Below are 23345 nucleotides of genomic sequence, written 5' to 3'. Positions count from 1 at the left end.
CGCACCGCACCGCCGAGCCGAGATGATATAAATCTTATTTTTTCTTCTTCTTCTTCACTTTGCTTCACTTTTGTGGCAGTAAGTGATGGGGGAAGCGGTACTGCGGGTGGTCTGCTCTTTAAGTATGCTGCAAAGATTTTATATCAGTATTCCATAAACGATAAAAGTTTGCAAAGGTAAGGACGAGGAAGACGACGAGGGGGAGGTATTAGGCATCAACAATATCGTGGTTGGGGGTAGATGTCTCTTTTTGTTATTTCGTTTGTGATAAGAACACACGTGACAAATCGAAACATTTGGTGTACCAGATGCGACATCGAACTAAGGCAAAGATACCGAGAGGGTGACAATTACCTATATACTCCAGGTTTACGATTTTCAGAGTTTTTTGGATATTTGATAGGCGTACAAATATAGAAGTTTTATATGTGTCTTTTCTTTTTGTGTAAAAGTTTTTCTCTTTTGGATTAAGTTGATATTCGATCAAATTAATATGATTGTGGGCAAAACAAAAATAAAAATAAAAACAAATACAATACAAAAATGATTTAAGAGTTCGATGCCAGACGTGTCTTTAAGTGGTTAAACGAACTTAAAGATATTGCCGTGCACGTTTTTGGATGTTTCAATCAAATATTTATATAATTTCTGTAGGTATTGCCTCTAAATTAAAGTGAATTAAAGGTTTCCTTTAAAAATGTGGGATACTTTAAAACGAAATTTAAGAATTAAAGTAGGATTTTTGTGCGTGGGCTAAGCCTTATGAAAACGATTTTAAGTTCCTTTATACTTTAATTAAAAAGAAATCTTTAACCTTTAAATATTTGACTGGCAGCCTATTGAAACATATTTTAATATCTAACTTTATAAGCGTAAATAAGGTGGGAAGGTTTTGAATAAAACAAAAATTATCTGGGAAATTACTGTCATTTCTTTTTATTATGATAATATTGGTATGGTGCAATTATGTCTTGAACTAAATATTGGCTAAATGGCCACTTCATCCGATGGTCTAAATTTTCTCTGACGTTGAGACATAATTGAGGTTCTATGTCTTTAATGTGGCTGACCGGCCTCATTTTGGAAAAATTACGGCCCGATGATGCTGACAGCCCATAAACCGCTCCAAACAGTCACTCTTTGTGGGCGCATTGGTTTTTCTACAATCATTCCAAATGCGGAAATTTTTTGAAATGTCAAATTGTAACGTACGCCAACATGTTCACCACACTCAAATGGAGTATAACAAATGTAATAGCCTTCTGCTACATGCAAATAACACGCACAAGTGGCAACTGGCAATTTCACCATCGAACTCCACTTTATTTTGAGCTTTAATTCTTAGAGTTCACCTCCAGTATTGTGTAAGAAAGTTTTTAGTAGCGGCCAAATTCAGTATCAGTATTCTCGTCACTTATGGTTAATAGCACTGTCAGTACATATTATATCTAAGTTGAGCTTCTCCAGTATCATATAATTGCAACAGTTTAAAGTCTAATCAAACAAGCGTTCGAATACTTTTTAACAAATCTGAGTTTTGTGATATTCGAGTCATAAGGGTGACGGTTGGTTTCTCACCGTTCCTTAATTTTTTATAAAGTCACACATTGCGGTCGCAGCCCGAATTTAAATTGCCTTCTTTACACTAGTACCCGTAGCGTGATGGTTAGTGCATTGGACTGTCATACAAGGGGTCTTGGATTCAATCCCTCCTAACTTCTTACACGGACGCAAATCCTCCAGGAGTAATTCTTGTCATGAAAAGAACTTTCTCAAATTAGCCGTTCGGATTCGGCATATAAACTGTAGGTCCCTTTCATCTCTGACAACATTACTCACACACAGAAATGGTTGAGAGTTGTAAGTCACTAGGCCCTGGTTCTTCATGGACTGTTGCGCCACCTAATTTATTTTATTTTTTATTCTTTCCACTTGCCATTTTAATTTCCATTTGCCATTTTGTTTTTACTTGCATTATAATCTCACTTGTCATTTTGTTTTCATTTTTACTTAGATTTAACTTCAACTTTGTTCTTACTATTTTTTGTATTAATACAAATTAACATCCATATCTAATTGTTTAAATTTTAAAATCTGTATTTTATTTACTTCGCCTTTTCTTCTTCTTACTTTTCTGTGTTGATAATTCAACGTTGCTGTAGTCCCCGGACAGCACGAACGCGGTTGAGAACACAGCAAAGCTGTTTTCTTTTGTGTGGTTTAACTGAATGTCCCACAATTAACTCCCGACGACAAGAGCACCGTCACAAAATGAAAAAAATAATTTTTCATCATCGGCTCTTAATGGTTTTTTTTTTATTTCTGATACTTTTAATTTCGACGTACTGTTCTACCCAAGTGATCAACTGTTGCCTTTTACAGAAAAGCCTTCTGAAGTGCATCGTGAGCTCCACGAAATTTACGAAAATACTGCTACAAAAAAAACGTGATGTTGATATTGACAGATGTCTGCAAAAAGGAGTATCCTTGCCATAATAAGTTGAGCTACCTTCAGCATAAGAAGGTTCAATCCAAGCCATTTCTATAAGTGATTCCATGCATTGAGAATTATTCAAAAATAAGTACTAAGGTTTTATATAAATTGAATGGACTTTTAGGTTCGCTTTTTGAAGAGCGATTGCTTCAGCGAAGAACTGACAAAATATGAACAGAGACAAAAACGGTCGTAAAACCAAGCTGAGAAAGGACATTCTTATATTCCCACCGTAGTTCTGAGATCGTTTTTTGAGCTCTACCAGAAGGTAGTTAGTTCAAAACTTTGAATGATTACCTTGTAACTATTTTTGTCGCAAAAAATTTAGTAACATAGTAAAAAAATTATCACGTATACATTTTTAAAATAACATCGCGATACTTATCTTCAATTGTGGATAACACTGTAAATATATTTTGTAGATACCAAAAATTATATCGGACGTCCGAAATGACTCATTTGACACTTCATCTGGAATTTTTGGAAAAAATGTTTTTTTTTTTTTCACTTCTTATTCTTAAATTTAAATCCTTAAGACCACAATAATTCATTCATCCTTTCACCACCATTTGCCTTTGAATTGCATTCTCATTGAAGTTATCCTTCCAATCTTCGCACTTTAGCATACAATCAAATGCAAAAAGAAGAACATCAACGCTATCGCCATCGACGACCGACGCCTGGTAATGGTCCTTGGTACTTGCTTACTTATAAAAAGAAAACCAAATCTCTTTCAACCAAACCAAACCAAGGCTCTCAATGTATCAAATATCCCAATTAACTCCCTCAAGTGATTTCCTTTATCCTTGCATCAAAGCAAGTATAAAAATCTATTGATTTCAGAATTTACTTTATTTTGTCAGTGTCGAGACGTTTCTATTTAAAATGAACAAACAGTGTGTATACAAGTTGAAGGATATACTGTAGATCACACCCTGCCTTCATTCGTCGCAACTTGATTTAGCTTAGTTAGGGTGAACTGGAAGGTCTTTATCCAAAAACCGCTCATTGATGCACATCACTCTGACTCTGCTATAAAGTGGCAAAAGCGCGGTGCTGGCACCCTTCTTCCCAAAAATAAAAAAAGGTAAGGCAACTCTTAACTTCGATTGCACTCACGCAAACTCTTCCAGAGATTGCACATCAAATATACGCTATGCGCTATATAATGAAAATCTTCCTTTTATCGCCCTCTCAAGGCTTTTAGTGTGTATCGAAATCGATCCGTATCCGGATTTTCAATAATATCTTGATATTACTTTCGTGCTGTTAGACCACAGCGCCGTATTAGACAGAAAGAACGTCTGCAAACGCATTCGACGCATTTCAGAAAGTGGTTCCTGTTTTTGTAGATGCAATATACTACGAGTGTATACAATACACTCAATGTACAGTACGCAGATAAGGTCTGGCCTCGGCATGATGAAAGTATAGAATCTACCGCCGCCGCCCATCCTATTCAATTCAGTCTTCAGTCGACATAGAGTTGAGAGTCGAAACGAGCCAAAAGCACAGGCACCCTTAAGTGGTTTTGTTTATATTTTCAGTGTAAGCCATAAAACTGAACTTTAATTTCCGCTCCGCAAGGCGTCCTTACTTTTCTAAATGAGTATTAAACCCATAACAGTTTGTCGTTAGAAAATTGCAACATGACACTTTGTATAAGTCCGTGTTTCTACAATGTACACACGTCCGTCCGTCTGTCTGTTTGTCCGTCCGTCCAAAATAACAACAACAACAACAACTCAAGTGCTCCAACATCTGCCTCGAAAAATGTGTCCTGCTTATCTGGAATTATCAATTAAAATGATGAAGGGGTGTGCTCAAAACGTTACGAACGTTACGTATACAGTACACATTCCTTTTGATCACCCTATGAAGATAGTACGGAGAGTTTAGGTATATATACGAGTTAAGCCCCCAAAAGGGATGAACGAAGATAAAATTTTACAACTCACCGGCACCGTCACTGGAGTCGGGTACTCAAATGCATCAGTCTTTCTTTATATAGCTTGGTCAATTGACAAACTTTCTATATACCTCTCTTTCTGTCACTTCCTCTCTATCATACTGCTTTCATTTTTTTTCATTTGCGCTAAAAACAAGCCTTTAATAATTAAAGTGGTATTTAAAATTTAACGATTATGAGCGACACCATGAGGTTTTGTGGCCTGCGGTTTATTTTAATTATCAAAAGAGGAAAAGGCTTCACATAACATAAGTAATGCCTTAACAAGCTAAAAGCTATAAAACCACTGCCGCTATTAAGGTTTTTCTTCTTTTTTTGTTTATTATTTTGAAAAAGAAACTTTGTCACCAAAAAATTTTTGTATACACGCTTTTGTGTCAAAATTGTGAACTAACACGTCAGGAATTTTTATTTCATTTTTGAGTTGCATTCTATTTAAGGTGAATTTTTCAAGTAAAGTTAAAAAAAAACTTAGATTGTCAAACTCTTTTAGTAACGTCAAAAGTGACAGGTGTCATTATAGTTAACTGACAGATTAAAACACACAATTATGTTTATTTAAATTATGATTGACAGAGTGTTCATCTTAATGTCAAAAGTGACAGATAAAATTTAGGTTTACTGACAGATAAAAAATAAAATTCAAGTTAATATAAATTCAAATTCAAAGAAAGGACTCCTTGAAGGTGACTCGTTTTAACGTTTCATCATTATATCTCGCTCGTAATTATTTTATGGGAAATTGTAAAACGTCAAATTAAGCCTACACAGAACATTTCATTATAAAAACTCTGTCAATACAAAAATCAACTTGTTGCAATATTTTAAACAGAGCTTAATTTAAACATCTGTTATTTTATAAACTTTAATCTTATTTTGATCAATAGTCGTACATACTCGTATAATCAAACGTTTTAGAGTCGTTTTCCCAAAACCTAACGTAGGTAAACGGGATATTTCAAAATGTTCATAATAAATTTCTTCAAACCTAAAGTGGGCTTCATACTTTTAATTGCTATAATTTTTAGTCCCAAGTTCTGTCAATTTAATATTTCTTATACGAACTTTGCACTAAAAATTACAAAAGCTGAAAGTAAGGAAACAGGTCTATAAATTCACAAAAAAATGGAAGTGTCATTTTTTGAGTAGGAGATGGTGTTCAAATTGGAAAACGTCAAAAAAGTGCAATGCAAACAAGGAACAACAAAATAATTCTTTATTAAAATATAAGAAAGGTGTTGCTGTTGTTGTTTATTATAAATATTTCTATGATCTCAATGATTTGTCTTAAATATAAACAATTATAATACTTAGAACTGTTCGTGTTAACTCCTGATTTCTGAGAGAATTTTGTCCGTACCCTTTTAAAAGTTGGCATAACACATAACTTTTGGTCCAGAAAATAAAGTATCAGAATAAGCTATTACAAACATTCCATGTTTTTTTTTTAATAATTTATAACTTGCTAAACGTCATCTTCATCAAAGTGACGATTTTGATAGAGGCATTCTTTAAAAATATTTGATTTCGTCGTTATTATGCTTTCGTGAATCTTCTTTTAAACTATGTTTTACGTACAATTTTTAACATTTGTCAAAGCTTGACATTGGTACAAATATTGTCCAGAATATTAACTTAATTCCTAAATTTGTTCTACATTGTGAATTTCCTAATAAATACAGTTTTCTCGAACAGAATTTCGTTGTTTTGACAGTTAATTTTACCAGTTAAGATTTTTCCATAAACAATAAAATCAAAGCAAACGTAACTAAGCACATCCATGTTCTAATTGTTTGACAGAGAGACACATTCCAAGGGTAATTTTATCTTACGTCATAAGAATTAATAAGTCAATTTTTTTTTTGAAGTTTATACATTGTTGGTTCAAAAATATTTTGTTTAATCAAATTAATTAATAAAACAGTCATATAGTTGGTCAATTTGACTCCTGAAATAAATTTGATTCATAAAAATGCTATATGCAATTAATTTTTTCTAAATTATCTTTCCTTCTACACTAAACCGACTAGCCTCTCCGCCATTTTTATTGTTTTGGCTATAATTTTTTTAATTTCCCGGCTTTCAAATATAAAATTGTTTGTGTTCAGTATTTTACTCCGTTTACTCTGTTCTGTACGCTCACAGAGCGTGCTCTGAACGTGCTCAGAACTAAAAAAGAAACATGAATTCGAAGCTCTGAACGATCAAAGCTCAAAAAGAAACACAATGTTTTTTTTGACAGTTCGAGCTCTGCTCAGAACTAAAAAAGAAAAACGCCAATAATTGACAGCTAAAGTGAAATAAAATAAAATTATAATCCAAGCCTGAGTTCACATTTGCGTTTTTAGAGGTGACTTATTTTGATGTTTCAAAGTTGTATCTCCTTTGCTTAGTCAAAATAGAGACAGAAAAGTGAGATAGAAATTTATCACTTCTCTAAAAAGAAAAAGAGATAAATTGACCAAGTGTCAAAACGAGCCAACAAAAAAGAGTTTAATGTGAACATAGTCCAAGTTCCAAGATGGTGGTCAAACGTCAAAAATAAGAATTTCACAAGTGAAAAACAATTCTCTTAAAATATCAAGACAAAACTTAAGGGCCTGCACAAAATGCTTCACCAAATAATAAATTTGTTGGTCTAGTCTCAAAACCTTGAATGAAAAAACCCCTGGATGGTGAAATTCACATTCCTCTGAATATTCCCATATTTCTTCTCATTTCTGATGCATATTTTAATAAAAATAAAATGTACCTTCCATAAATCTCTCTCCTTATTTTCTCATAATCTGTTGTTTGAATTTTTAAAAACAACAAATTCCGTTTTGATGTTAAACATATCCGATCCGTTTGTGTATATGCGGTATACCTTCCATGACAGCCAGCAGCAGCACTAGCGGTAAAAAACCAAAAAGGCACGAAAGAGGAAATACACTTTTCAAGGCTGACACAATGATCCTCTCGCGTCAGTATTTTCTGTTTCTAGCTTCTGTTTTATTTCTATGTGGGATTGTATCATGACACGATTTGTATATATTTTTGGACTTCTTTCCGCCCAACGAACGCGTCCCATTCAAAGTGTCGAAAGTGCCACTAAGGCATGTTAAAGTAGGCATTAAGAATCTATGAGTGTTTTGTCTTAACGTGGAACGAATTTATTATGGGGCAGATGTTTCCCATTCTCACGGATCATCACAATGTAGTCATAATTTTCTTTTCAAGAATTGAAAACTTAATTTTTAATGTTTTCAATCGAATGGAAGAAAAGTGTTTTTTCACCTTTTTTCGGGGAGTTTTTGGGATGAGATTCAAACTTGTATAGAATTTATAGGGAAAGTCGCACTTTACACACGTTTGTTTTATTCGTACCTCTATGCGCCTTTAGGGTCGTAAATTAAGTCTTTTCTTACAGTTATGTTAAAATTATAGAAATAGATTTAAAATATAGAAACAAAAAATCTATCTTATTGAATTATGGAACATATGAATTCGTTTTTGAATGAATTTCTATATTTTTTTTAGTTTTGAGAAGAATATAAGAACTGAGAAGATCCACAATTTTTTAATGGCACTATCATAAGTGTTGATTTACGAGGTAATATGCTTAAGTGATAAGTTAGTGTAGTGACAGCTAATATAATAAATTTGTTTGATATTTCTTGTCTTTTTGGTATAGGTCGTAGAGCTTAGTTGAAAAAAGTGTGAAATTACGGAACTTAAAGAGGAAATATTTTACCTACGAATTGCATTTCTGTTTTTCGAATAAAAGAGAAGGTTTTTGAGAAATATCTTTATCACTTTGAACTTTAAGACTTAAAAAGGTAAGGACGAAATGCGCTGGACAATTTTATTTCCTATTTATGAGATTTCTTAAGTCTGTTTAACAGTATTTAATAAAAACATCGTCTTTATCTCTTTTGTCCTTTTTCACCGTCAAAAAAAGCTTATATTAAAGGAGATACAAGTACGAAACGTCAAAATAATAATCGCTTTAAAAGAGTCTCTATTTAAGAAAGAAACTCGATTAATCTGAATAAAAATTAACTTGTTGCAAAAATTGATGCTCTTGATTGCTTGATTATGTATCTTTCCATGGTTCAAATTGAATTAGTATGAAATTGAGAAATGTCAAATGAAATGCAGATAAAAACTTGACGTGCTTCACATTCAAAACCAGCCTTAAAATTTAACCATCCTTTACTTCTCAAGAAATGTCTATGAAAATAAAACTCAATCGTGAATTGTTAAAGTTATGTCAGTTTGAACCAAGACTCACAGAAACTCAAAGTAAGGAAACAGATCTTCAAATTTACAAATAATGGAAGTGGAAATGACTTCAAAAGAGATCAATGTAAACACTGGCTTAAAAGTTGACATGAGTGTCGGTGCAAAAAATAAGGTTTAGACCTATTAAGATATCACAAATTTATATATTCTTCTAGAAATGAATAGCTTGATGTCAATTTCATAAAAGTGGCGATTTTGACGTTTCATTAAAGTAGTTATTTACCTCCAGAAATTCTTATTAATACAACCTCCAGCCGAACTTTATTTGTACTGTCAAGTAAAGAGATCTGTTCTCTACCCATACTACATGAATGTAAGCTGCCTAATATTTAGGAATTCAAAAACAATGAGTTCTCACACCTTCATTTAAGACCTCTCTCTCTCTTCCCTAATGCTCAATTTGTGTTTTCGGTATAATAATGTTGAAAGGGGTGGCTTTATTTTCATGTCAAAGTTTGACTAAATAGAAAATTGAAAACAAGAAATAAAATTATTATTTTCGTGAGATTGGACTTGGCCACCGTTTTGGAAGCTTGTTAAGTTCTAACATTTGTTTTAATGTTTCACTAAATGCTTTGAAATTTTTAATTTTGTGTTATTGTATTTCATTTTATTTTGTTTAAATATTTAAAGAAATAGTTCTAACACCAGCTGACAGCCCTGTTCACAATAAATTTACTTGTGATTCTACTGCTTTTAAGAAGAATTGATGCTGCAGCTTCGTCTAAAAAATGTTGTCCTCGAACGAGTCATATTTTCGTGATAAAATTGATTAAAAATAAACTTATAATACGAATAAAAAAAAATACAAATGTATGGAATCAACGATGTCGGCCCTGTTTTAATGGGATGTAAACTAAAGCTAAGGCTATGCATGCATGTTTACGATACGATGCTTCGAAAGTTTGTCGCTGGCAGTTGATTATTTGAAAAGACGATAAATCGGATAGGTATATATGTACACAAAATTCAATGTCCATTTTGTTGAATGTCTGACGTTTGTGAAAGTCAAACAATTGTTATATGTAGGACTACCAATTAATTGACAGCTAAGTTGTGTGTTTTATCCGCTTGAAGGAAACTCCGCTATCTAACATTAAATTATCAGCAAACTTCTTTCAATAAACTGCAAGCGGTTGGTAGATTTGTTTGTCAACCATTGGCAATGTCTGACAACATTTTAAGATCTACAAATAGTGTAAATTAAGCTTAAGTATGTATACAACTGTCAAATCTTTAAATGTTGGCAGATTTATCAGTTAACAAAAATGTTCCCTCAATCGTTTGAACTTACAAGTTTGTGTGAAAATATTGCCCGAAACGTCATTGTCACGCTTCAGCTTCGGCTTCGTCTGCGTTACTGTGGCCTTGCTTCGAGGTTGCTTTGAATGACATTTCTATTATTTCATCCCTTAAAAGAGCAAATATTTTGTTTGTTGACATTTTTACAGCTGTTGAACTGTCTGACAAATCAAATATTCAGATAATTGAACTAGAGCTTCCGTTTGGAGTCACATTACGTTTTTTCCTTACGGTTGTCAAACGGAACGTGAGGTTGAAGCTCCATTGTGATAGCATGCATTGAATTCCTATGGCTGAACTCGTAAACGTCAGGCGAAGCCGAAGCTGAAGCGTGTTTGTGTTTCAGCCATTACTGTTAGAAGACGTTCAAAATTCTCAGATGTCATTTCTTAGGACATCTGACAATTTCTATTCACACGAATCTAATCAGCCTAAGATCTCACAACGATGGACTTTTTTGAGCTGAAAATTGAATGTCCTCTTTAGATAAAAAGACGCAGAAAAACGAACAAAAAATTGTTAATAACAGAAAAGGGCCAAGTTTATTCAATTCATCATTAAATGGTTGTTGGCTATCGTCAACTCATTGTAAGACCTACCAATAGTCTGGACTAAGCTTAAGTTTAAGTCGAAAAAGGAAATATTTCGCCATTAATGTTGAGGTAGACAAAAAATGTTAAGCCATCAAATCCAATAGGGATTATGAGTCCTTACATCATTCTTCCAACAAAAAAAAGGATATTTTCATAAAAGACTCACCTTGCATAGTATGCAGCAGCAGCCATCGCCTGCGCGGTCTCCATCATTAGATCAATTTTACAATTTCGATAGGGGTACCTGGCAATGCCATCATCTTGAAGTCCTCCTGAATTCACATCATCTCCATGTACCATCGTTGTTGTTGTATTTGCAGCTTCCTCTTCGAAAACAATGGGCAAACCACTACCAATAATACCTCCCTTTCCCGATGGCTTCTCCAAAAGTCCAGCTTCCCTTAGATTATCCTCGACAAAACTCGCATGCATTGTAGCACTGCCCAAAGGAACCTCACGTACGTTATAATCTTCCATCATCATAACAGTGACGCCACCACCAAAGCCGCTTCCGCTGCCGCTGCCACCGCCACCGCCGTTCTCCCCCGCGAAACTGACATGATTCGTAGGAATTCCATTTGTGGTGGGGTATGGTTGATGGCCTTGAGTAAAATTTTGGGTCTGCCTTTGATTATGCTCGCCGTCGGCTCTAGTTCGTTGATGGGCTGCAGAGTTGGTTGACGTCGACGACGATGGCAGAGGTGGATTCTTTGGAGGTGGCGGTGGTGGCAGCTGATTCCGGTAATGAAAGTCTTCCTGGCGAAAGTAATGCTCCTCATATCCAATACCACCAATGCTGCTGGGCCCAGCTGATGTATGTTTCCTTTGATTTGACGGATTGCTATTGCCAACATTTTGCTGTTTGTGCCCGATACCGACGACGACGCCACCGCCACAACTTCCACTGATGTCGGATGCCAGCGGACCAGATGATGAGACTTTTTTGCTTCCGGACGAAGCGGCACCGGATTTTTGGGAGCCCCTTCCAGAGGCTCGTCGTCTTAGATTTCGATTTGACAGCTGGTGGCCGTTTGTTGAAGTTGAATTTGAAGTTGAAGTGGCAGCGGAGTTGGCGGCTGAATTATTGTTTATCCCTTTCGAGTGAGATGAATGCGGCGTATTTTGCGGCCGCTCCGGTATTGTTTCGTAGACGTGTTGCTGATGGAGTTGGTGGTATTTCTGCTGTTCCTGTTGTTGCTGCTGCTGTTGCTGTTGAGTCTGATGATGGAGTACAGACGCCTTGTCACACATCGGCTCGACGAACCCTTGGGGAAAATGAAAGTGCAAATGGGGTGCAGTCGTGGAGACCATCTGCTGTTGCGGTGGAGGAGGAGGAAGCTTCAAAAAATGCAATCCTTTGGGTTGTTTCGATGACGAGCACGAATCCCTCATGAATGATGACGACGACGATGATGATTGTTGTTGTTGGTGGTGGTAATGTTGCTGTTGCTGTAGCTGATGTTTGCTTGGTGCTGCCGCTTGTGGTGGCAAATTATTCAAATGAAAGTCATAGTTGTGGGAGGAACCAACACCACCACCAGCACTACCATTGCCTACCATAGCAGCAGAAGAACGCATATCGAACATGGTCTGATTCAACAAGTGCTTCTCGTAAATGTCGTGCAGCAAATTAGTGGCAGTTTTGGAAATTTGATTAAAATTCTGATGTGCCATTGGAATCCGACTACTGCCACCCTCTCCCGCCGCTGCACCACCATCATGCTGACTTGTCGAAGAGCCGGGATGATGGTAGAAGCTGCCAGAGCTGTGAACTCCCGGTCCACTCGAATGTGTGGCAGAATTTGCTCGATGCTGGTTTTGATGCAACCCAGCACCAGATGGTAGTTGTCGAAAGGGTTGCGGAATTGGTACCGCAATTGATTGCTTTCCACCAGCCATTATGGCCGTTGTGTTGCTGCTATCATACCAACATCGAATTTTTGATCTGCCAGAATTGTCTGACGCACCAGAAGTGGGAGCGCCAGTTCCACCACCGCTGACGCCACCACCATTTCCAGGGGGCAAATCAAAGACGGAACTATTTGCATGGCTTGTCCGGAATGTCGAACCAGGAGGCAATAGTACTGCTGTCAAATTCGACGAGTAGTTCGTCGTTGTTGTAGTTGTGGATTCCTGATGCTGTCGAGCAGCAGCAGTAGAAGCACCAAGACCAGAAGACGTCGTCGACGATGATGATTGTTGTCTGATACTGTGTGGATGGTGATGATGATGCTGCAGCTGTAATCCGTCCCGTTTAATTGCCGAACTGCCTGCATGCCGAGGTCTGTGCACAGATGCCTGCCAAAGATATAAAATATTCAAATAAAAGTCTCTAGCATATAAAATAGTTCTCGTTTATTGTTCCGTTTTGGCAATGAAATTCTTGAGATTCTAAAGAAGTGATATGGTTTTGATTTCTAAACGAAGACTGACGACCCCCAGAGGTTAATGCGTCATTTAGGCTGCTTGTTCATATAAACAGAAGGGAACTTCCATATATGTTCGAAAAACTACTTAAATTTTACTACACCACTTAGCAGAAGGGTATATTTTTTGGCTTGGGGTGCGTGCCACATAAATTTGTTTTAATTAAAAAGTTATGACAACCAAATTAGTTGTTAATTGCCAAAAAAAAACAAAAACAGAGTGATATTCGAATTTTATTGCCGAAATAAAACTTGGAATAAAATGTATTTGAAATAAAAATATGTTTTAACTTACAAAAACAGGTGCTGCTGCTTGGGAGGAATCATCACTGGTCCTGTAATAAAAATTAATTCAAACATTTTAATACAATTTTGTTTTGGATATAACAATTTTTAATGTAAAATTTGATAAAATTTACACTTAAACAGGATTTATTTGTCGGAATAGGGTTGCCTTATAGAAACTCTTAAAATGTTGACGTCTTTTTATTACCTCCACAAAATATTATAAATTATAGTACTGTTAAAAAAACACACTGAGACTTATTTTTGATGAAAATTTTAAGTTTCAAAAGACTATTTTCAGTACGCGAAGCTTTTTAGAATATTTAGAGGGTTTAGTATTTGGATATTATTTGGTTGAACTCGTTTTTCGATTTTCGTAGCCTCAGTGAAAAAATCTAAAGCAGCCAAACGTATCCAAAGAAATTCTTACGCAACAGAAAGCTTTAAGGCATTAGATGGGCTTATTGCAACGGAGATGATTGGTAAAATTCTACCGAGAAGTTTGGTTGCAATCAGCAGAGAAAGTTAGTTGATTAAAACCGAGTAAGCTCATTACTATTAACCATTTGGTTGTAAAATTTAAACACAGTAGGTTGGCTATGAAAAGCCAAGTAGGTTGGTTAATTTCAACAAAGTCGGTTGATTTAATATAAAATAGTTTGTTGTTTTAATTTAAATAAATGTAACAGTTGGAAAGTTTGAAAATTAACTAAGCTGATTGGTTTATATTAACAAATTGGTTGGCTTAAATCACATAAGTAAATTGGATGTAAACTGCTAACTGATTTGCAGAGTGTACTTGTGCAAGTCAATATTTGTTACTGAGCGTTGCACATGTCCTACGATATCAGTAACTATTTTATTTTCTTAAAACATCTTCGCAAACAGTGCCTGTGTTTTAATCACCACTTTGTACTGTCCATATAATTTAAGATTATTTCCTGAAAATGTTGACCTTGACTGCGTCTCAAATGGTCCATCCGCTTAGCCCAGTTTTGGCATACTCTTTCCAATCTATGATATATATTCTTCAATGTCTATTAAGACTTGAGCTTTAACATAGCCCCACACAAAAATAGTCTACAGTCGTTAAATCGCACGATTTAGATTTTTTAGATTAGATTAAATTGGTTTTATTTTGATAACGTTAATTACAATTTTTTTTAAAGTTTACAAACAAAAAAAACAAAAAGCATGGCTTACTGCCGTCTGCCTTGTTGACGAATCATAAAAAAGATAACATAGCTTAACTATAGCTTTCATTTATAATTCTACTTCTATAGAGAAGGGCTACCTGCAGAATTGATATAGTTTTTTATTTTCCATATTGCTAAGCAAGAGTATAACTTGATTTTGCGTCAGTATTTTGCTACCAAAAGCATTCCTACTTTTTTGTTGAAGAACTGGACATCTTAAAACAAATTGTAAAACATCCACCCTTTCCTTTAAATTGCGCAAAGAGCAAATATGTAATTGGTAAGCTGCATAATTTCACCTTTTAATTTAACCATCACTGAAATTTCGGCAATGCTATTATCGTGCTTAAAATAATTCCTCTCTTCCAAGTTGTGATTTAGTTGACAGTACAACTGCCTGAATATAGATCCTGTGGCGTCATTCAAGTATTTCTTTCGTTTTTTATGTCCACTGCGGAAATGAGCTGGTATAAAGAAGCTTTTAAATCATCCTGATTATTACACATATTTAAGTTCCATTCCACATTCTCTTGCCAAATTTATTCAATCAGCACACCATCTTGTTTTGGTTCGTATTACTTGAAGAGCTACTATCTTCGGAAGCCTATTATTGCTCATCTTCGTAACTCTCAAGATGTAATCGACTTGGATTTCTAGGTTTCGTATGAACATATATTGTATGATAATCCTTATTCCAGCATAATAGCATAGTTGGGTGTGTTTGATGGCAGTCTAAAAATTCGCTTAATAAAGTATCGGAGAAGTTTCTCAACTGTTTCGTTCCCCAAGTTTGTGCCGCGTAAAACATGACAGACTCAGATACTGCTTTTTGAACTTGCTGCTATGTGCTATTCTTTCGTTAGAAAAACATCTTTTCGATGTTGCACTAATTGCACTTTTAGACTCAATTAGTTTCTCTCTTAGATGAATTTTCATGCTAAAATTTTTCGTTAAGTGACCCCCAAAGTATTTGCATTCGGTGACAACTTTAATGACCTCTCCATTATAGAACCATTTTTCTTTCGCTGAGTTGCGGCCTCCTCCTCGTTTAAAAATCAAAATTACTTATTTAGATTCACCTTTAAACTCTAAAGCTGACAATATTGATACAAGCGGTTTATTATTAACTGCAATGTTCCAGGTGATGCTGCCAAAAGAACAATGTCGTCCGCAGACAGCAATGCTTTTATTATTTGTCCGGCGAAGTCTATGCCACCTGTTAAAAGGTTTGTGAGATCTTCAATAAACAAAGTGAATAGATTCGGACTCAATGTACAGCCTTGGCTGACTCCCAATTGTTTCTTAAACCATCTCGACAACTCCTCTCCATTCCATACCTTAGCAATTGTGTCGGCATATAAATTCTCAATAACTCTCCCGAACTTCCATCACATTCCGTTAGTATACAGTTCGCAGATAAGCGCATATCTATCGATCATATCAAATGCAGATTTAAAGTCAACGAAAAACGTATATAGATTTGTATCCTTATTGAGGAATGTTTCTGCAATACTTTTAAGGGTAAAAATGTGGTCAACCTTCGAATAACCTGTCCTAAGCCTGCTTGAAACTCTTTTAAGTGTTTGTTGCCATCCATTTATTAAAACGTTTTTTGCAAGAACAGCTTGAATATTTTATATGAAGCATTTAGAAAAATTATGGACTCCTTGAATTCTAGTAGTATCATTCCTGTTTCTATGACATTGTTATATATAGTTGTCAGTCGATTGACTAGCTCTGCTGTTTCAATTCTGCTGGTATGCCATTCGGTCCGCATGCTTTCCCATCCTTAAGTTCCATTGCAGCTGAAATTACTCCTTGGTGTGTTATTGCAGCATCAACAGTTTCAGTAGCGTATTGAAGACAAGTTTCCTTTCTGTTGGATTCAACAAACTCTGAAAGTGATCTACCAGCTGATCAAAACCTATACTAAACATGATTGAAAACTTTTTCCCGTTCAGCTCCTTTGCCATCAGGTTCCAAAACTCCTTTCCGCTTTTACAATCGCACGATCTAGGCGGCCAATTGACCGATCCCGAGCGTGAAATAAAATATTCATCGAACTCGCCTCTCAATAAGTCCATTGTTGCAGTGCGGCATGTGGCACCGTCTTGAAATCACATGTCATGCAAGTCAAGCAAAAAAAAAAGTTGGATATCATCTCACGGTAGTGCTCACCATTCACAGCTACATTACGTTTCGCATCCTCTTTGAAGAAGTATGGTTTAATGATCCCACCAACTGCATCAAAGTGTGATTTTTTCTGGATGCATTGATAGCTCTTGCAATTTTTCTGACTGATATTTACTCCAAAATCTACAATTCTGCTTATTTACGTATCCATTGAGACAAAAATGAGCTTCGTCGTTGAACACAATTTGTCGGTAAAAAGTTGATCCTCGGCCAACTTTCCAAGAGCCCATTCACAAAAATTGTACGTTGCAGTAGGTCGTTCGACTTTATTTCTTGCAGGAGCTGTATTTTAAAAGGCATCACACCTAAATCCTTCAGCAAAACTTTCCACGTTGGTGATGGTTATCATTAACACTGGCCGATACAGCTGCGCTACTTTCTTCAATACGCACTCTACGTAAGCTTGTTGGTGGTTAAATGTTCGACAATGTAAATTTGGTGCGAAAGAGCGCGATGAACTTTCTTAACAGAGCACGCATTTTGATAGTAAAATTCAATAAGTTGCGAGCGTTGTTCGCCTTTAAGAAGATTCATAGTTAAATTATAGCCCAAACTAAAGATATTTGACAGTGAAACAAAACACGAAACGTGCGTCAGCTGTTTAAACCAGTGTTGCCAAAAGGATAATAGCTTAAAATCACCCTTTATTATTCTACATTAAGAGGAATTAAAGAGATTGATTGCTTGAAAATAGAAATGATTTCGAACATTCCTGAATGTAGGGGTCAAAGAAGAAATAATTTAAAGGCACTCCTTCCCTTCTTGGTCTAAACTTCGCTATTTCTCTACCGACAATTTATCAGTTCCAAAAGGGACTTTGGGCAAATAATTTGTATATGATGCCCACTCAGGCTCTCTTCAGTTCGTCCTTCTTTTGGAAAATTGTGTCAAAATTTTGCGGGCGCCTTTCCGTGTTTTATCAATTTTTCTAAGCAAGTAGGATTAAGACCAACGTTTAGTTGAATTCGAAAGATATTTTATTTTGTAGAGAATTTAAATCCCCTCAAAAAGTCTCTTAACATTCTCTGGTTTAACGTTGTTTATGAGTCATACTTTCAAGATATATTGAAAAGGTATCCGTAGAACCATCTTCTCAGAAATGTTGATAGATGAAAAATGTTATACCTACCTAAAAATGAAAGAGGCACACATTGTGTCAACATTTTAGGATCAGAAAAAACTGATTGCTAGTTGAGGTTATTGCCCGGTAAAATAAGCTCAAAAATATTTGAAATTTTTTCCAGTAAGCCCTTTTAATCTTTTAATACATGGACAAAAATTTCCAGTGAACCTTAATTCTTCTACTCTAGATTCATCTCGAAAAATCTCGCCAGTCCAGATCTTTTAAATTTTTGAGCTTTTACAATTTTACCAACCTAACTTCAGAAAAAAAGAAAATTATGTTCCATTGGAAACGAAGAGGCAACTCTGATCAGTCAAATAAATTGGACCGTATATATTAATTTTTTGAATCATTTTTTCTCATCACGTCACTGGATACGTCAATTGGTTTAAAAGTCGTAAAGCTCGTGGATATTTGATACCCTGTCTCAAGAAAAAACACCTATCAAAAATACAGACAAATGTCTTTCCATAATTTGCCTTACCAAAGCACAATCTAGTTTTAACCATATTTTAATATCATTGAAAACTTTTTAAAAATTTCTTGAACGACATAATTTTAGATATTAAAACCCTTTTATTTTTGTATAAATGTCGTGCTATAATTTTCTGGAGACATCTTTGTAAACGGTATTTCAGAAGTTGCCATAAATAATAAAATCCCGTCTTCAAAAAGAAAGCTACGTGTACACTGTGCCTTAGAAAATCAAATACAACCACCATAATTTCATAAACTTATCAAAGACACTAACCACCCTATTTCTAAAGCTTTTAGAAATCTTGTTTTTGGAAACGAATCGGAATCGGTTTGAATGTGAAGTGATTCCAAAACTTTTTGATGAGTCTTGACTAGTGATTTTGCCCTGAGCTAAATGTGAGCTTCGTATTTCAACGTCTAGATGACGCTTATTTGAATTTCTGTATGGTTTGTGCATTTGCTATGAATATGAATATAAAGTTTGAGAAACTCACCTATCATCCGGTGGTGGTTCTACTCGAACAACTTTCAAATTCAAATTCGACGGTCGTCGCCGTGGAATCCGATTCGTTTTCGGTTTATTATTCTCAGGCATATTTTTGTTTGGTTTTATCTCGACTGCATTTCCTGAAAATAAATCAAATAAGAAAAAACATATAAAATCATCATTTGAAATAATGTAAATAAAAGGCGGTGCAATTCAAACCTAAGGACAGACCATTGGCATCCGACACAAAAGGAAACTAAAACTGACCCTAGCCTACATCTTAATGCGAAAGACTTAAATGAAGTCCATTACCCGGATATCAAAAGGGTAAATACGTACAAAGATAGTTGGAGAAAACAAAAAAAAGTCACTTCTAAAGAGAAAATGATGAATGAATGTGAATGGGAATGCGAGAAAGCAAATTATCCTTAATCCGCATCTCACATATCTACACACATTTTGCAGTTTATCATCAAGTTGAGGACAATTGGCAAAGGAGGAAGTTGACAATTTCAATTTTGCAAAGGAGGCACAGGCGGCGCTGGCAGTGGCGGTTGCATCAACGCCCTATGCAATTCATATGAGAAATAGCTGCAATAAAAAGGATACAACTTGGGATGCATTCCCTGAAAATAAAAATTATACAAACAAAAAAAATCCTTTTGCTTTGACGTTTGACGACGACAACAAGGCTCTGGAGCGGTATATGGCGATGCGAACGATAGGAATCCTTAGATAGAACGATATACATATGTACCGAGAGGTGGTAAATCGTTGTATTCATTTGCACGACAGCGATTGAGGATGACGACAAGGATGATGAGTGTTTTCGGTCTTCCAGTGTTGTGTTAGATTTGTGTAGGATTGAAATTGCATTGTGTCTGACATAACGAATTGTCATGCTTGCACCATCATCATACAGTTCACTATATATAAGAGCAAAAGGACGAAGGACGACTTTAGTTCTTTTGTTAATGTTTGCTAGGGCGGCCGACCAGGCCTAGGCGTTGGGCGATGAGCTTTGACTCTCTCTCTCTGGGGGGATTTATGACATATTTTCCCTGAGTGCTTGATGTCTGTTCTGTAACTTGGTGGAACCTTTGCATTTGCATGCGAATTTCTATTTCACAATCCTTTTTGTTTTTCTGTTATTTTAATTTCATACCCATGAACCGTTTGTCGATTGTTATCGGCCGAATTGCTTTCAAAGGGCTTTTAACATGACTCTGTCACGATAGGGATAAAGGATAAAATAACATAAGGGCGAGTTCGAGTTTGAGTTGGAGTTTGTCTATATCTATTTTCTATTCTATTTTTTGTGCCATGTCACAAAAATATAAAAGGATAGGTTCCTGTGAGTTTTTATGAGAGTGGAAAACCTATTTTAAAGGACACTTTCTGTTTTGAACATTGAGTATATAAAATACGTAGGAACGTGAAGGTGGGGTTTGTGATATAGTGTACTGTACAACCTGGGTTTGTGCCTTCATCAATTAAGCTGTGATTTGGGGCTTGTTGCAATTGATTGCTGGTTTGTGGAATTTACTCTCAGCACAGGATATACAATTGCTTCAAATAGAGATAGGTACCTACGTTCGGTTCGTTCGAATGTACGTTTAAGGACTTAGATTTATTTTTATGTTTCCATTTGATGTTGTTTTTCTACTCTTTTTTTTTATTTTTTTAAGAGTCAAGTGAACAGCACTAATTGAAGGTTTTTTATTTCTAAATTGTAGAGTGGAAACTTAATATCCCCTTTATTTTGTATATATATTTTTTTAGAGCCTAAAAAGCCTGTTTTTGAAGTCTGGTATCGATTTTTTTAGTCAAATTAATTAGGTGAAACAACTTTGTGGAAACTTTACTCAAACACGAAATTGTTTTACTAAACTTTGTTGTGCCACTTTAAAATTAAATTTGAATTTAGATTCAAACTGCGGTTTCCAATTCATAGTAAATCAGAATGTAGGATATTCAAAAAAGACTATGAAAATCAATTTTAAAGCCATGAAAAAAATTACTAATTTGCATGTATTATTTCTTTTACTCAAGGTTTTCGCAAATTTAGTATTCCTTCAAATGTAGGATGTACGCAAAAATATTGCCAATTTAAGCCCAAGAAATTGTTACGAAAGCTTCAAAAAAAAAAAGAAATTATTAAATTCGTTGTACAAATTTCGTAAAGCTATTACAAAATTTACATATTCTCATTTTTGGAATATTCGAACAAAAAAATTACTGTGTTATGGATTTTTTAGTCAAATTAATGAGATGAAATAACTTTGTGGAAACTTTATTATAAATAGAAAATTGCATCACTCAACACTTTAAGGCACTCAATTTCAAAACTAAATTGAAACTAAGTTACACATTACGGCTTCTTCGTCATAGTAAATCAAAATGTGGGATATTCAAAAACGGATGTCCGAGATTGATAAGAAAATGTAATTTTTGTTGAGTTATTTTGAAGCCAAAGGAATATGTAATTATTTCATTGTTTAATTGGTCAAGGTTATCAAAAATTATGTGTTCCTTCCTATGTGGGATATTCGCCAAAAAATATGACAGCGATTTGCAAAAAAAATAATTAAATGAAATAATTTGCTTCCCTCACAAAAAATGTAATAAGTTTCTTCTCTTGTTCATCAATGTTAAGTGCAGGCTTTTGATTTGTAAGACATTCAAATAAAATATCAAATATAAAAAAAAAAACAGATAAACTAGTTTTCACCTACAGAAAGAATGTTATTCAAAGCTCTTTTAATGTCATTACATAAGAGATACTTAGGAGATAGAGATCAACAACACCTGATTCACAAGAGCAAGTGGAACAAAATGTTAAATCAAATGATGATATCTTAGCCCCCACCAACTCCGCAAATCAAATTCCTGATAATGTTACCCGTTATGGACGAGTGACAAAAGCGCCTAAACGTTTTGGAATAAACTAAAAGTTGAGGAATGTGGTCTATTGGAGTCACCCTGTCACCCTGTATTAAAGTCACCTGAATACCAAGTGACAGCAGACTTCAAAGTGACACCTAGATTTATTTCTGTCAGAAGACATGTGTCAACCAGAGTTTTTTTGGCACTTTGTATAATCCAAGATCAAACTAACAATTAAATAAAATCTGAATTATTAAATACTCAAAGTATATTTCATTTCAATTATTATTTTAATTAAAACCACAACACTCGGTGCCTCGCATTTTTGGGATATTGTCAAGAAAACAAACAAATCACGACCCTGATAAATGTGATTGGTAAAAAATGTTGATTGAGTATTTTAGTATAGTTTTTGGGATATTTCTAAGAAATGTGCCAGCAATGTGTAATAACATTTTATAGGTTTATTTAAGCCATCAGGTTAACTCAATTCTCATTACTCGTGGGATATTCGAAAAATATCAATTATTTGTCAAAAAATTAATTTAAGGTTGATTTATTTTTCAGAAATAGATTAATTTTTTAAATTTGTGGGATATTGAGAAAAAACAATTTAATGTTACCACTTACTGTGATTGATCAGAAAAATTTAATTGACTTGAGTAACTTGCAAACCATAGGCAAAAAACTATTTTAAAATTTAAACAAATTAATAAAATCCTCTGTTTGGGATATTCAAACAAATTATATCAAAAACTGATGAAAACAAATATTTTCATTTGGTTTATTTGTAATAAACTAAAAATAATTTAACAACCAATTTTTAAAAATGATTACAGCTATCATGTAATAAAATCTCTTCATTAGTGGGATATTCGCAAAAAAGATATTAGTCATTATTGAAAGTAAGCTGATTGAAGTTAGTAATTTGTCAGCCATATAAAAAATATAATAAATTTTAAAATTGATTATCATTTGTAAATTAATTTTCATTTCCGGGATATTCACCAACCATATGCTATGTTCTTTATTTGAAACATTTCGGGCAAAGGCTTTACAGTGAAATTTTATACAAGAATAATTATTGTTAGAAAAGGTAAAAGAATTCTTAGCACTTGATTTGTGAATATGTGGAATATTAACATTAACAAATAATAATCGGAAGCATTTTTTGTAAGGGAAAACTAATAATTTTTTAGTTCAGCTTTGACAGGTCACTAGGAAAACGTTATGGAATTTCCCAAGTTTTGTTAATGAAATGTAAGATTTTACCTCTTTTAAGGCGAAGTTGCGTTATTAATACCTGGCCTTATTAGAAGGGTAATAAAACCCTTCTATTGGATAGCTCCTTTTTTTTCAGAGAAATGTTTATTTTTACCAAAAAGTAAATATTTGGCAAACAGGAAGTCATAAAGATATTGAGGTCGTTACGAAAACCCACGAACTCTATGAACGAAAATAAATAAAGGGTATGTTTTTTCAAATTGTGCAAAAAAGTGTCCGGATCGCGAAAAACTTTTTTTACAATGAACAACAAAATGTGTTGGCTTAATGTGGTGAAAGAAAAGATGTTGGAGATATTGTTTTTGACTACATGGAGATCCTGCCTTTACCGAAGATTCCAGAGCAA

General features: G+C 34.7%; 1 protein-coding gene across 1 annotated transcript in view; it reads right to left on the bottom strand.

Moving 5' to 3' along the window:
- The window catches only part of LOC129949941 (kinesin-like protein GA13060), a 171067-nt gene that overhangs the window by 95425 nt on the left and 52297 nt on the right, over window positions 1–23345 (bottom strand). Inside the window, exons 2-4 of the mRNA XM_056061689.1 lie at window positions 18837–18969; window positions 13364–13403; window positions 10809–12940 (exon numbers count right to left, since the gene is read on the bottom strand). Coding sequence (XP_055917664.1) covers window positions 10809–12940; window positions 13364–13403; window positions 18837–18937 — 2273 coding nt within the window. The 5' untranslated portion in view covers window positions 18938–18969. The remainder of the gene's footprint in view (window positions 1–10808; window positions 12941–13363; window positions 13404–18836; window positions 18970–23345) is intronic.

This window comes from Eupeodes corollae, chromosome 3, assembly GCF_945859685.1.
Source record: "Eupeodes corollae chromosome 3, idEupCoro1.1, whole genome shotgun sequence".
Taxonomy (NCBI): Eukaryota; Metazoa; Arthropoda; class Insecta; order Diptera; family Syrphidae; genus Eupeodes; species Eupeodes corollae.
The sequence above is the reverse complement of the archived record's forward strand: the minus strand, read 5'-3'. Positions and strand labels throughout refer to the sequence as shown.